Source organism: Sinocyclocheilus grahami, unplaced genomic scaffold (assembly GCF_001515645.1).
Source record: "Sinocyclocheilus grahami isolate Dianchi unplaced genomic scaffold, SAMN03320097.WGS_v1.1 scaffold52.1, whole genome shotgun sequence".
NCBI classification, from domain to species: Eukaryota; Metazoa; Chordata; class Actinopteri; order Cypriniformes; family Cyprinidae; genus Sinocyclocheilus; species Sinocyclocheilus grahami.
This window is the reverse complement of record NW_015505231.1, coordinates 607,574-621,725: the sequence shown is the minus strand read 5'-3', so window position 1 is coordinate 621,725 and position 14,152 is coordinate 607,574. Positions and strand designations below refer to the sequence as shown.

Sequence of the window (14,152 nt, the reverse complement as noted above, 5' to 3'; positions counted from 1 at the left end):
ATATTTTCATTGTTCCAAAGAATACACGTGTGCGGGGAGAAATTATGTTTAAACGCAATCTTCCAGGATTCTAGGGCTTGTTTATGAAAATTTGACAGTTTAATAGGTAACTTACTACACTTAAAGTTACAGGACAATACAAATTTAAGGCCACCACAACGTTTGAAGAATAGGTTAGGGATCCAAAACCAGGGTAACTCATTATTAGATAAACAATTCTTGATCCAGTTAATTTTGAAAGTCTGGTTAATGATATTAAAATCTAAAGCATTAAGACTTATAATTTCTTATCATAGATTTCCTTTGAACACATTCTGTCTTATTTTTCCAAATAAAGTGGAATAGCAGAGAGTTAATCATTTTAATAGTTTTTGATCAACATAAAGAGAAAAAGCAGGATAAACTAGGCATGAAATGCCCTCAGCCTTAGTCAGCAAGACTCTCCCATAAATTGTCAAGTCTCTCTGCAGCCAGCAACATAAAATCTTTTTAATGTTATCTAACCTTGGCTGAAAATTGTGATGGAGACGGTCTGAATCAGATCTGCAGATATCAACCCCTAGATATTTTACATGACGTTTAACTATAATACCATCAACAGAATTTTTATTGGAATCATGTACATATAAAATTTCACTTTTTGGGGGATTTACTACTAATCCTGAAGCTTTGGAGAAAATAATAAATCCATTGAAGGCAACAGAAACTTGTGAATCATTTTTAAGAAAAAGACAAGTATCGTCAGCTAACTGACTAATTATCAATGTATTCCCTCCAATATTTATACCTTCAATATTAGAGTGCTTTATATGCAAACTTAATAGCTCGAAAAAAATAGAAAAAGAAAAGGAGAGATGGGGCATCCCTGGCGAATACCTCGAGCCACAGAAAACCGGGGAGAAGTGCCGGAAGCTAAGGAAACAACTGTGAATACCGTTATATAAAGTAGGAATCGCGTTAATAAAGGATCTACCAAAATCAAACTGATAAAGGGCTTCAAAAACAAAGGAATGCTCAACTGTACCAAATGCATTATAAAAGTCGATAAACAAAATGAAAGCCTCTTTATTTATGTTTTCTGAATAATCTAAAATATCTATAATTAATCTAATATTGTTAGAGATATGTCTACCTTTTAAAAAAACAGATTGAGTGTTAGAAATTATGTTTGCTAAGCAAGATTTGAGCTTTTCAGCATATACAGCAGCCAGTAATTTATAATCAGAGTTCAAAAGGGTGATCGGGCGCCAATTATCCAAAATATTGGGATCTTATTAGGCTTAGGAATAAGACAAATGAAACCTTGTTTCATTGATTCTGCCAATTCACCAATGTTTAAACACTCAATAAGGGCTTCGTAAAGAAGATACTTAATAGAGTCCCAAAAGACTTAAAAAAATTCAAACTGTAAGCCATCCGGCCCTGGAGATTTATTGTGTGGCTTTCTGTTTACTATGTTATAAAGATCATCTATAGTAAAGGGTTCCTCACAAAGTTCTCTATTGTGGTCATTAATTTTAGGAATCACAGAATGAACGAGCCATTTTGCTCTCGATCTAATGAATGCGCCCCTTGCTTTCTCTAAAAATAAATCATCCAGACTGCTTTGTAAAGTATAGAAGTAGTTTGTTACTAGGGCTGTAACCAAAAACCGAGAGCTATCTAGTTAGCACTTTAAGAGATTTTTTTTAAAGAATACTTTCAAAATGCATTTTATGCACTTCAAAATAAACTGTAAACCTCTGTTATGAAAATAGCAATTACTGATATAAACAAACACAAGCACACACAGATAGATGCATGATGAGGACATGTGGTCAGCCTGAATAAATCACAGTTAAACATTGTTCATAATCTGGATGTCTGAGAACAAAAAGCACCTTTCTCATGTGAGACAAACAAACTCAGTACGTTCTTTGTTCAGCTAGCAACAGACACTCACACATGACAAAAATCATCACCACACAGTACGTCACATGACAATTTTTAGGTGTCCATGTCTGCTACGGAACTCTTCATCCTTCTTCCATCATCTGATGTCTTTTAGTGAGATAATGACACTTCAATGTCGTTTACAGGAAACCCGATTACAGTGAGCACAAGTAACCCAAATGTCCAGATTATGTTAGTGTCATACTATGACCTCCTAAAACTGATGAATGAGTTTATAAAGCAATACTGAGCTCATTTAACTTCAAACCTAAATTCACAGTACAAGGAAATAATTCACATGTTGCGTGTCATTCTGAAAGAAGAAGGTGAATGCAGAAAGGACATGATGTTTGTGGGACATCGGTTATAATCTCACTGTTTCTGTTTCTGTTTCTGAATGAGAGAACAAGCCATTATCAAACACACGTTATTAAACATGTTATTAGCGCACACTAGTAAGGATCAAATGCAGCTTGCACACAGACAATCTAGAAAGCTCAATTTATATAGGCTATAATAAGAAGCTTCTGCAGGCGTTAATGTTCAGAAAAAAACTGTAGTATCGGATATGGTGTTCAGTTGTAGAAACTATAAATGAGACTGACCATTTACTGCATATGAAGAAAAGGAATGTCAGTGTGACAATCTGTCCTGTTTTACGGTCCACTTCTATTGGGAGATAGGAAATTAAATTCCTTAATTGGAATCACTAGGTTCAGATTACAGCCCTCTTCTCGCTTGTTCACTGCAACAAAAGCTTGTTGCACTCTAGCTCTCATTGCATTGACCAGTCGACGTATACTTTGGGAGTCTTTACTGCCTTGAGGTGAGTTGAATGTTTCTATATTGCGTTTTACTTAATGTTTCTGCTCTGACATTAAATTATGCAAGTTTGTTGACAAACCTTAAATAATTTTACACTGAAAATAAGAAAATATAAGAAATCACATTTTGCATACATGAGCAAATTGCGTGGGATTAAAATCAAGAAATAAAAAAGTAAGTGTAAAGAATTAGTGCAAACCCAACTTTAACCCACTAGCCATGTGCATTGGTTTGTAGTTAAAAAAATAAATATATATATATATATTCATTATTAATTCTGAACATTTAAAAATCAAATTAGATATAGCAAATTGTGTGTTAAATCAATAAATTAATGGTAGTTGGAAGCTAATTGATTTGACCTCTTATGGTCAGCTGATCATGAATTTACTTGTTTATTTCTTTAAATGTTTCCTAAAATATAGCTGCTTTTACGTTTGCATTACATCCTCCTTGTAAGTTACTTGCAATGTACAACTTAATTTTTTTAAAGATCAGTGGAATTTATTTATTTATTTAGTACAGCCACAAAACATTTAACAAAATAAAAATACATACATTCAACAATTTAAACAAATATGTTGGCTTCATTTGTGACTGAAAAATGTAACTCATGCATTAGAATGTCCAATCTATATGTAAAAGTTCTTTGCTGTTGGTCTTAGCTGATTTAAGTTGGTCGCACAGCATGGTCAAGCTGGTTTAAGCTGTTTTAAGCAATGCAATATTTTGCAGGCAATTACTATTATAGGAATATTATGTTAGGCAACGGCAAATTTGTCTAATAATAATGAATTTACTTGTAATTGTACTTATTTGCGTGTTGCTCCTATTTAATGTGAATGAATTCAGTAGTAATCAATGACAACACATGATCAAGGTCGCCTACAGTGAACTTCCATGTCACCAGGGAGCATAAATGGAAAAAAGAAAGGCAGCATTACAAGAGTTACAAAAAGAGACACAGTGTGATTAAATCAGGCAAAATCAAATTATTCAACTAGGGACATGCAGCATGAGACATATTCCCATGACAACTGGCTATACAAACAGCATGCTATACTCATTATGGCCACAAGGTCAAAAAGTAATTTTGAGTATGTGCACCTTTGGAATGTGTAAAGGTTGTCAAATCATTGTGCATGTTAAAAATGCTGATCCAAATGGTATTTGTATGCCTTTGAAACATGCTTGTAGAGTCAAACTACATTTCCAAGCCACACTGAGACTTTTGTGCTGGAAATAAGCCACTTTATTGAGCCACGTAATTAAATTATTGAATTACACATGACAAAAAAAGTCATGTGTCACATGTACCCTGAGAAAACGCACTATGTGTAATCATTCAAACATGGACTTAATTTAAATCACATGACACAACTGTATCATGTGGTCTAAAGTTTTATGTTTCGTCCTTTACTCTACAGGATGGCGCTACCTGATTATCCTATTCCAGAACTGGATGTCACGCTCCAGGAGGCTAGCCGCGTGCTTCAGCTCACCTTAAATCCTGACCAATACCTACACTATAAAACTGCCCTTCTTCAGCAGAAAGATGCACTCCAGGAAGTCCAAGAACAGCTGAAGAAACACGTCTCTGGACGTGAGAACTGGGTGACTGAGGAATTCAAAAAGCGGCTGCTCTCCTGCTACGATCCCCTGCCCAATTCCACTGCTGTTCCTTCTGTCCTGCCCTCCTCTAAGCTGAAGGGAGAGTTTGCACAGATAGAGCGAGCTACAGCCCTGCTTTGGGCAGCTGCTAAGCTGTACAGTGAACCACGGCTGGTAGAAGGGGATATACCAACTGAGCGAACACAACAGTCGCATGTTTTTGCGGCTAGTCGCCTACCAGGCAAGAGCCAGGATGAACTAAAGGTAAAGCTTTGGTTCCATTATTTTTTTTACATCTAACTTCCAATTTTAAGATTCTTTAGCAATTTTTAGAAATGCTGACTCAATCTTAATGACATACTTTCTTGGCCTTAATGTTCCAGACATACCAAGACAGCCTTCATGCCATATTGACCTGTCGAGGGGGTATATTTCCGATTCAAATTTTATGGCAACCAAGTTCAGGAGAATCTCTTTCTCCTTTACCTCTCAATGACATCTATGCCCAACTGGTGCATGCAATGAGTCACCCAGTAGCAGCCCCTGAACAAGACCCGTCCACTATTTGTGGTCTGTCTTCTCTTCATCGCCAAGCCTGGCATTCTGTGAGAATGGAAATCTTAAATGCAGGGGGAGAAGCAGCAGTTTCTCTTGAAATGATGGAGAGTGCCATTCTGGCTGTTTCCCTGGAAGACAACCCAGCACCGGCTGATCTTTCAAATATGCTCAATGCTGTCCGGCTAGGAGAGAACGATGGCAGATGTTTGAGATACTATGATAAAGTATGTAAAAACAAATTAAGATGCTTATAATTACCACTTTATAATTAGTACTGTGTAGCCGGAAGCTTACGTTCCCATGCTAGTCAGAGTTTTGCAAGATTCAGAATGGAAGAATTTAAGAATTCAGCACTTTAAACCATGAAACTGCAAAGCTTTTTTAAAATAAAAACAATCATATTAATTACTTTGCATTTCAAAATATTTTAACTCTAATTCTTACATTTACATTTTGCAACATGTTTGCAAACTAAAATTCCATTGAAATTCAAATCTATACTGGAATTTATAAGCATTCTCGATTCGGTTCTGAATGATGCACAAACTGTGATGATTTCTTTAACATGTAATTATTATTAATGCTAAATCAAACTCAGCTGTCTGTAATGTTTAGATATGAATGGCAGAATGGCATGACTATTTACCATCTTCATCAACAGGTGGTGAACTTGGTGGTTTTTAATGATGGCCAAGCAGGCATGTTGTTCGAACATAGTGCCCTGGATGGAATGGTAGCTGGACTTGTCGTTGAACGCCTGTGGCAGCTCTCAGAATCAGAAAACAGAGAAAAGATAAGCACCCAAAACAATGGTTTAGCTCCACCCTCAAACACTGGTTGCCTTAATCCTAAACCTCTGAAAATGCCACTGGACGGCATAACTATGCCGAATCAGTCTCTTTCTAGCTTTCAACAAGACAGCCAGTCTGTCATGACTTTTGAAGTTTCATCTTACCCAGATGTCTTCACCACCTTAAGGGGCCACAGAGGTTTATATGATGCATGGATTAATTTCACTTTGCAGCTATCCTTGAGGCAAACACTTGGGGATGCAGGTACTAGCCTTATCATGGTGACACCTACTCACATGCGTCACTTCAGACATGGCCGCTGTGATCCCACATACTCCACAACTGTGAGATCTCACCAACTTGTTACAGCACTGGCATCCTGCATTGGCCCAGACAAGGTTCCCCGGTACACAAATGAGCTTTTCCGGCTCTTTCACCTTGCCTTTTTAGAGCACAAAAACCTCATTAAAGCCACAAAACTTGGCCTTGGTGTGGGGCCTCATCTGGCAGCTCTGCGCAAATCTATGTCTCAAGATAACCCACTCAAAAACTTTCTTGTCCCTTTTGGATGTCCTTCAATTTACTTGACTGGATCAGATCTGATGGAGGGAGTTGAGTGTGCTGTAGGTAACGTGTATGCTACAGACCAACTGGCAGTCACATATCTAGGCAGGAAGGACAAAGTACGTCTAGTGCTGAATGGGAAGGGTACTTTCGCCAACATCCTGGAAAATCTCAAAGAAAGACTTGAGCTCAATCTAAAACTAGTAATGCTTCTGGCACTAAGGTATGCCATTGCTGGGCAGATGGGAGCCATTGAATGTCTCCTGCAAGACAATGAAGAAAAACTAGTAAATGGATCTTCAGCGGATGATACAGTCAAAGCTGTAGAGCAGAAAGGACACAGCAAAACCATGAAGCCAGATTTCACTTTAGTGATTCATGGCGGTGCAGGAGAGGAAATTATGTTGAATGAAAAGGTGATTGGAACCATCGAATTTGCCCTTCAAACAGCTCTAACTCTTGGAGCACAAGTTCTTTTTCAGGGAGGCAGTAGTCTGGATGCAGTACAAAGAAGTGTAGCTGCATTGGAGGACTGTTTCTTGTTTAATGCTGGCAAGGGATCAGTATATAACAGAGATGGGGAGCATGAAATGGAAGCCACCATTGTGGATGGACATGGAAAGAACTGTGGATCCGTGGCTTGCCTGCGAAGAGTGAAAAACCCAATAAAAGCAGCCCGATGTGTTATGGAAAAGAGTGTGCACTCATTACTGATTGGAGAAGGTGCAGAAGAGTTTCTAGACAGTCTTAGAGAGAAAGAAACTACACTGAAATCAGAGTACTTTGACACTGACACAAGATACAAGGAGTTGCTTATGAAGTCAGGTGATGGCAAGAATAACCATCCTCAAACCGTAGGTGCAGTTGCACTGGATAAGTGGGGCAAGTTAGCAGCAGCCACATCTACCGGAGGTTTAGTTGGCAAGTGGAAAGGCAGAGTTGGTGACACTGCTATAGTGGGGGCAGGAATCATTACTGATTGGAGAAGGTGCAGAAGAGTTTCTAGACAGTCTTAAAGAGAAAGAAACTACACTGAAATCAGAGTACTTTGACACTGACACAAGATACAAGGAGTTGCTTATGAAGTCAGGTGATGGCAAGAATAACCATCCTCAAACCGTAGGTGCAGTTGCACTGGATATGTGGGGCAAGTTAGCAGCAGCCACATCTACTGGAGGTTTAGTTGGCAAGTGGAAAGGCAGAGTTGGTGACACTGCTATAGTGGGGGCAGGAATATATGCTGATGAGAAACTTGCTGTGACATGCTCTGGTGATGGTGATGCTTTCTTACGCCAGTCAGTTGCTCATAAAGTAGCCAGCTTATACAACCTTAAAGGTTACAGTCTCAGACAGGCTTGTCGGGAAGTTATCCATAATGATCTGGAGGAAAAGTGTGCAGGAATTATTGCTGTGGACCATCAAGGTGAGGCCATTATTGAAACCAACGCTGGGGTCATGTTTGTTGGTTCAATGGTCAACGGCATTCCTCGAACTGAAGTTTTGAGACCTATGAAGGGGTTTTCGAATGTGATTTGGGAGACTAATGAATTGGTAGCTCACCTACAGCTTAATCCTTTGACCCCAGGAGCTACTGTTCTCACTCGAAAAACCATTAATGGACCTAGCAGCATCTTTCAGTTAGTGTTATCTGACTACATAGCAATGATGCAGGGGGCAAGGACTGTTGCCAATCTACTTTGCGAGAAACTTGGTGTGCATCGCTGTGCCCTTGTGTCCATGCCAGAATTCGACAAGCCAGCTTACATCAAAGTCTTGCCTCTCCATGGCTTAGAACCAAACTGGAAGCCTCAGCTTGCTGAGGAAATGGAGTTCAATTCTTATGACCCTGGATACTGTAGCTCCAAAAGTGGTCCACGATGTGAAGATATACATCTTGACCAGGTGCAGGCAAAGATTCGCTCTCGATTCCCAACACCCAATGCCCCTTCTTGCTTTGACTTCCATGGGGATCCTTCCGATGGTGGCCTTTTCCCCCGCATTATCCGTGGTGAAGAGCAACAGTGGCGTGTCTGGGAAGAAAAAGAACATGTAGCCTTCCTTACTCCTTTTCCAAATACACCAGGCTTTACAGTTCTAGTGCCAAGAAAACCTCTTACCAGTGACATCTTCCGTCTGAACGAGAGTGACTACACAGCCCTAATTGTGGCCACAAGAAAGGTTGCTCACCTTTTGCAAGACGGAATGAATGCCCATGGTGTAGCTCTCATGTTTGAAGGCTTTGAAATTGATTATGCCCATGCCAAACTGATCCCATTAGTTCCTCAGCCTAATGCCATTAAACCCCCAGCCGTGGCTTCTCAGTTCTGCCCAACTTATACAGGATATGTAACATCGGCAGATGGCCCCCCAGCTAGCAAAGAGGACCTTACAGAGATCCACACCAAGATCACAAAGACTACTCCCCCTCAGTCCTGGAAAGACCCCCAGACTCACGCTGCATCAGCCATTAGGAGCAAATGGTATCGTGACCTCTTTCAAATCCAAAACACCCTGTTTCATAGCACAGTAGAGTACTTCAACAACAACTGCAAGTATGCTTATGCACTGACACCTATCACAACTGACACAATCTCCTCTCCAATGGGTCTGGGGTCCGATTCTGAGCCTGTGTTTGTCAACATACTGGGCCAAGATGTATATCTTGCAGACTCTATGCAGTTTGTTTTAGAGTACTTCATGAGGTTTCACGAAGGTCTTCCTGGGGCTTACTACGTGTCACCCAGTTTCAGAGGGGAAGATCCTGATTCTACACATCTCAACCAGTTCTACCATGTGGAATGCGAGCTCCTGGGCGACATGAACGTTGCCATTAGTATAGCTGAAGGCTATGTTGCCCATTTGACTCAGGCAATGCTAAAGCAACATTCCAGCATTATTTTAAACACAGCTGGCACACTATCTCATGCCCAAGAACTACTGAAGAACTTAGAAAAACCCCTTCCAAGAGTAACCTTGGATCAAGCCATTCACATTATGCCTTCCTCTGATTGCCTTGAATGGGTTCAGGAGGGACAACCGCAGTTTGGCAGGAAGCTAACTCGAAAGGGAGAAAAAGTTCTAATTGAAAAGTATGGAGGTGCTGTTTGGCTGACAGAAATGGACCATCTTGGCGTGCCCTTCTACCAAGCATATGTTGAAGGCTCGGGCAGGAGCAAAGCCAAGGCAGCTGACCTTCTCTTGGGGTTAGGGGAAACAGTAGGGCTTGGGGAACGTCATTCTACACCTGAAATGGTTCGAGAGGCCTTACAGCACCATGCTGTACCAGAGGACTCATACAAATGGTACATCAACATGCGCCAAGTCATCCCTCTTCTTACAAGCGGATGGGGTATGGGCACAGAGAGATACCTATGCTGGCTTCTGCAGCACAATGATGTCAGGGATATGCAAATCATACCCAGACTGAAAGCCAAAAAGTTCATGCCTTAAATGGTATATACTTGTCCTCAAATGTTATATCTTGTGCAAGAATTTTCTACAAACACAGGATACTCAGTAATTATATTGACAGTTGTAGGGTTATAGCTTGATATATAAAGCATAGAATAAATGGCAAATATACTCTCAAGAATTATAGCAAAAATAAGGATATGAAATTTGAAATCAAAGTTATGCCGTAACTACATTACATTTCAGATTGCTAAAAGTTAAATTTTTTGAGAACAGAATATTTTATGTTTTTGAGCTGCATGGGCTTGATTGACCGTTTGATTTATACAAACGCTGTGATTCTTTATCTTTTTATGTTTTTCTCTTTCCTTTTTCGTTTTGTTTAACACTTTCTTAAAATATAATATGAATGCATTACAAACTGACTTGCTGATTTATAAAAAATGATTATTTCAAAGTATAATAATAAAATCCAGATAAATTACCCTTTGTGTGTTTTGATTGTTTTATCATTAAACACTGAACTCATTAAACTCAATGTTCCCAAGAAGAAGCTTGTCATGGCCTTACAAAATATGTGATAAATTCAACTCTTGTCATGTAGCTGGACAAATATTTTAAATAAAAATATTTTAACTTTCAACTGGTGAACAAGAGAGCACATTAAACACTATAGTAATCAAATAGATGGTTAATTATGCTGACACCATAACAGAATGAAAACCACTAAACAGATAATGATCAAGATCAGTGGGCAACAGATATGCCCTTCTGTAACAATAACTATTCAGGCTAAAACAGGATTAGAGCTGTGCTAAAACCTTCATTACAGACTATGTAATTTTATTGTCATAACCAACACTTACTCCCACAGAGCTGCATACCTTGTGACAACCTACTAAAAAGTCTCACAAACGGACAACAACACTTGGATAAAGAAAACAGTGCCTCTTTCTCCAACTTACACAAGTCACATAGGGGCAGTGTGTATAACCAACAAAGCGAAAATTTCGGTCTCACTTTATATTAGATGGCCTTATTTACTTACATCTAAATTAATAATTTAATGCAATGCACTTATTGTGTACATACATGTTTTTACATGTACTTATATACAAAAAAATACCTGCATAATTAATTTCTGTAATTACATTTATAATTACACTGTTGACCCATCCCATACACCTTAACCCACCCACCTACCTATATTACCAAACCTGTCCCTAACCTTACCCGTATCCCACATCAACAGCAGCAAAAGTGTTTTGAAATACAATATGAACAGAGTAAGTACATTGTGCTTATTTTTTTTATGTAAATACATAGTAGTTAAGGCCATCTGATATAAAGTGGGAACAAAATTTCTGCTTCCAGATTATACTATTGGGACATGACAGCTAAACTGTGATGAATCAAATGAGTGAAACAGAGGGCTTTTGGAAAAGCTGAATCATATTTTATGTCATATATTCATTACAATGCAGACATTTAAGCGACTCTGTTCATTGATTTCAGAAACCTTGCACTATTTGCACCCATTAAAACATCACTTGCATGACTCATGCTCAATTATTTCCAACATTGATTACGTTTTTCTCATGTATGTCTTATGCATTTCTATACTGTTTAGGAAATAAGGATATTTTTGTTGGAATAGAGTAAAAAGTCACATCCATTCATGTATGTATCTGTCAAAAACGCATACAAACCTTTCCCCTATGCCTATGCAATCATATCATATTAAAGGGGTCATATGATGCGATTTCAAGTTTTCCTTTCTCTTTGGAGTGTTACAAGCTCTTGGTGCATAAAGAAGATCTGTAAAGTTGCAAAGACTAAAGTCTCAAATCCAAAGAGATATTCTTTATAAAAGTTAAGAGTCAACCATGCCTAACGTTGTCTTTAGGTCACGTCCCAAAAACATTCAAGTTGGCGGTCATTAAGCCTCTTATTAAGAAACCACAACTAGATCCTAGTGAACTGGCTAATTACAGACCCATCTCAAATCTTCCTTTTATGTCTAAAATTTTTGAAAAAGTTGTGTCTGCTCAATTGTGCTCCTTCCTGCAAAAAAATGATCTCTATGAAGAATTTCAGTCAGGTTTCAGGCCCCACCATAGCACAGAAACTGCACTTGTTAAAATTACAAATGACTTGCTTCTTGCGTCAGACCAAGGCTGTGTCTCATTGCTAGTTTTACTTGACCTTAGTGCTGCATTCGATACTATAGATCATGACATACTCATAGATCGATTACAAAACTATACAGGTATCCAAGGGCAGGCTTTAAGATGGTTTAGATCCTACCTGTCCAATCGCTACCACATTGTTCATTTAAATGGGGAGTCATCTCAATTATCACCAGTAAAACATGGAGTGCCACAAGGATCTGTCCTAGGTCCTCTGCTATTTTCGATATACATGTTGCCACTTGGTAATATTATTAGGAAATACGGGATTAGTTGCCACTGTTATGCCGATGATACTCAACTATATATCTCAACAAGACCAGATGAAACTTCTAAATTATCTAAGCTAACGGAGTGTGTTAAAAATGTAAAAGAATGGATGACCAATAATTTTCTCCTATTAAATTCGGATAAGACAGAGATATTACTTATTGGACCAAAAGACAGTACGCCGAATCTCGTGGATTACAATTTGCAACTAGACGGATGCACGGTTACCTCCTCTACAGTCAAAAATCTGGGTGTTATATTAGATAGCAACTTGTCTTTTGAAAACCATATTTCCCATGTTACAAAAACGGCATTCTTCCATCTTAGAAACATTGCCAAGTTACGAAACATGATACCTGTTTCTGATGCAGAAAAGCTAGTTCATGCATTCATGACCTCTAGACTGGACTACTGTAATGCACTGCTAGGTGGTTGTCCTGCATCTTCAATAAACAAGCTACAGATAGTCAAAAATGCAGCGGCTAGAGTCCTTACCAGGTCAAGAAAATATGATCATATTACCCCAATTTTACAGTCTCTGCACTGGCTACCTATTAAGTTCCGTATCAGTTACAAAATATTATTACTTGCCTATAAGGCCCTTAATGGGTTAGCTCCTGCATACCTAACTAGTCTTCTACCACGCTACAATCCATCACGCTCCCTAAGGTCACAAAACTCTAGACTTTTGGTAGTACCTAGGATAGCAAAGTCCACTAAAGGAGGTAGAGCTTTTTCGCATTTGGCTCCCAAACTCTGGAATAGCCTTCCTGATACCGTTCGGGGTTCAGACACACTCTCTCTGTTTAAATCTAGATTAAAGACACATCTCTTTGGCCAAGCATTCAAATAATGCATCTCATAATCTTTTACTGCAGTCATAATCTTTTACTGCAGTTATATCTAATCAAATGCACATTATTATTCATTAGTTTGGGTTAAACAAATCATTTTTGCTTGGTTGGAACAGCAGCTACGCTAATTATGTTTGTATTTGTTTCTCTGTCTTTTGCCACGGGATTAACATCCCGTGGTAACTAGGATTCACACAAGCTTCAGTCTGGATCCAGAACACCTGAGAAGAGATGATGCAACCCCTCAGAGGACCTCAGATGATGCCAACCCTGAAACAACATACAGAACTACCACATTTTGCAATAAGTTTGATTGCATCATATAATAATTGCTGTTAATATTATTCATCATCTGTTTTATTACGTCTTAAATTGATTTTTCCGTACTGCTGGTTCGTCTGGTCAGAGGAGAACTGGCCCCCCGACTGAGCCTGGTTTCTCCCAAGGTTTTTTCTCCATTCTGTCACCGATGGAGTTTTGGTTCCTTGCCGCTGTCGCCTCTGGCTTGCTTAGTTGGGGACACTTCATTTCCAGCGTTATCGTTGACATAATTGCAAAGATATTATTTAAACTGAACTAAGCTGGATGTTGACATCACTGAATTCAATGATGAACTGTCTTTAACTGAAAAATGAGTGTTTACTATTGTCACTTTGCATTATTGACACTATTTTCCTAATTAATACTGTTCAGTTGCTTTGTCACAATCTGTATTGTTAAAAGCGCTATATAAATAAAGGTGACTTGAATTGACTTGACTTATTTTGGTTGATTGTAATCTATACCTTTCTATAATTGCGAGATTGCGAGTTATAAAGTCAGAATTGCGAGTTGTAAAGTCAGAATTGCGAGATATAAAGTCAGAATTGCGTCAGAATTGCGTAAAGTCAGAATTGCGTGATATAAAGTCAGAATTGCGAGTTATAAAGTCAGAATTGCGTGATATAAAGTCAGAATTGCGAGTTATAAAGTCAGAATTGCGAGTTATAAAGTCAGAATTGCGTGATATAAAGTCAGAATTGCGAGTTATAAAGTCAGAATTGCGAGTTATAAAGTCAGAATTGTGAGTTATAAAGTCAGAATTGTGTGATATAAAGTCAGGATTGCGAGTTATAAAGTCAGAATTGCGAGTTATAAAGTCAGAATT

General features: G+C 38.6%; 1 protein-coding gene across 1 annotated transcript in view; it reads left to right on the top strand.

Annotated features, from left to right (window-relative positions):
- The window catches only part of LOC107583259 (uncharacterized), a 12,945-nt gene extending 3,094 nt beyond the window's left edge, over positions 1-9,851 (top strand). The window contains exons 2-5 of the mRNA XM_016269413.1: positions 4,185-4,632; positions 4,752-5,150; positions 5,588-7,193; positions 7,459-9,851. Of these exons, the coding sequence (XP_016124899.1) occupies positions 4,186-4,632; positions 4,752-5,150; positions 5,588-7,193; positions 7,459-9,731 (4,725 nt within the window). The 5' untranslated portion in view covers position 4,185 and the 3' untranslated portion in view covers positions 9,732-9,851. The remainder of the gene's footprint in view (positions 1-4,184; positions 4,633-4,751; positions 5,151-5,587; positions 7,194-7,458) is intronic.
- Positions 9,852-14,152: the final 4,301 nt, after the last annotated feature.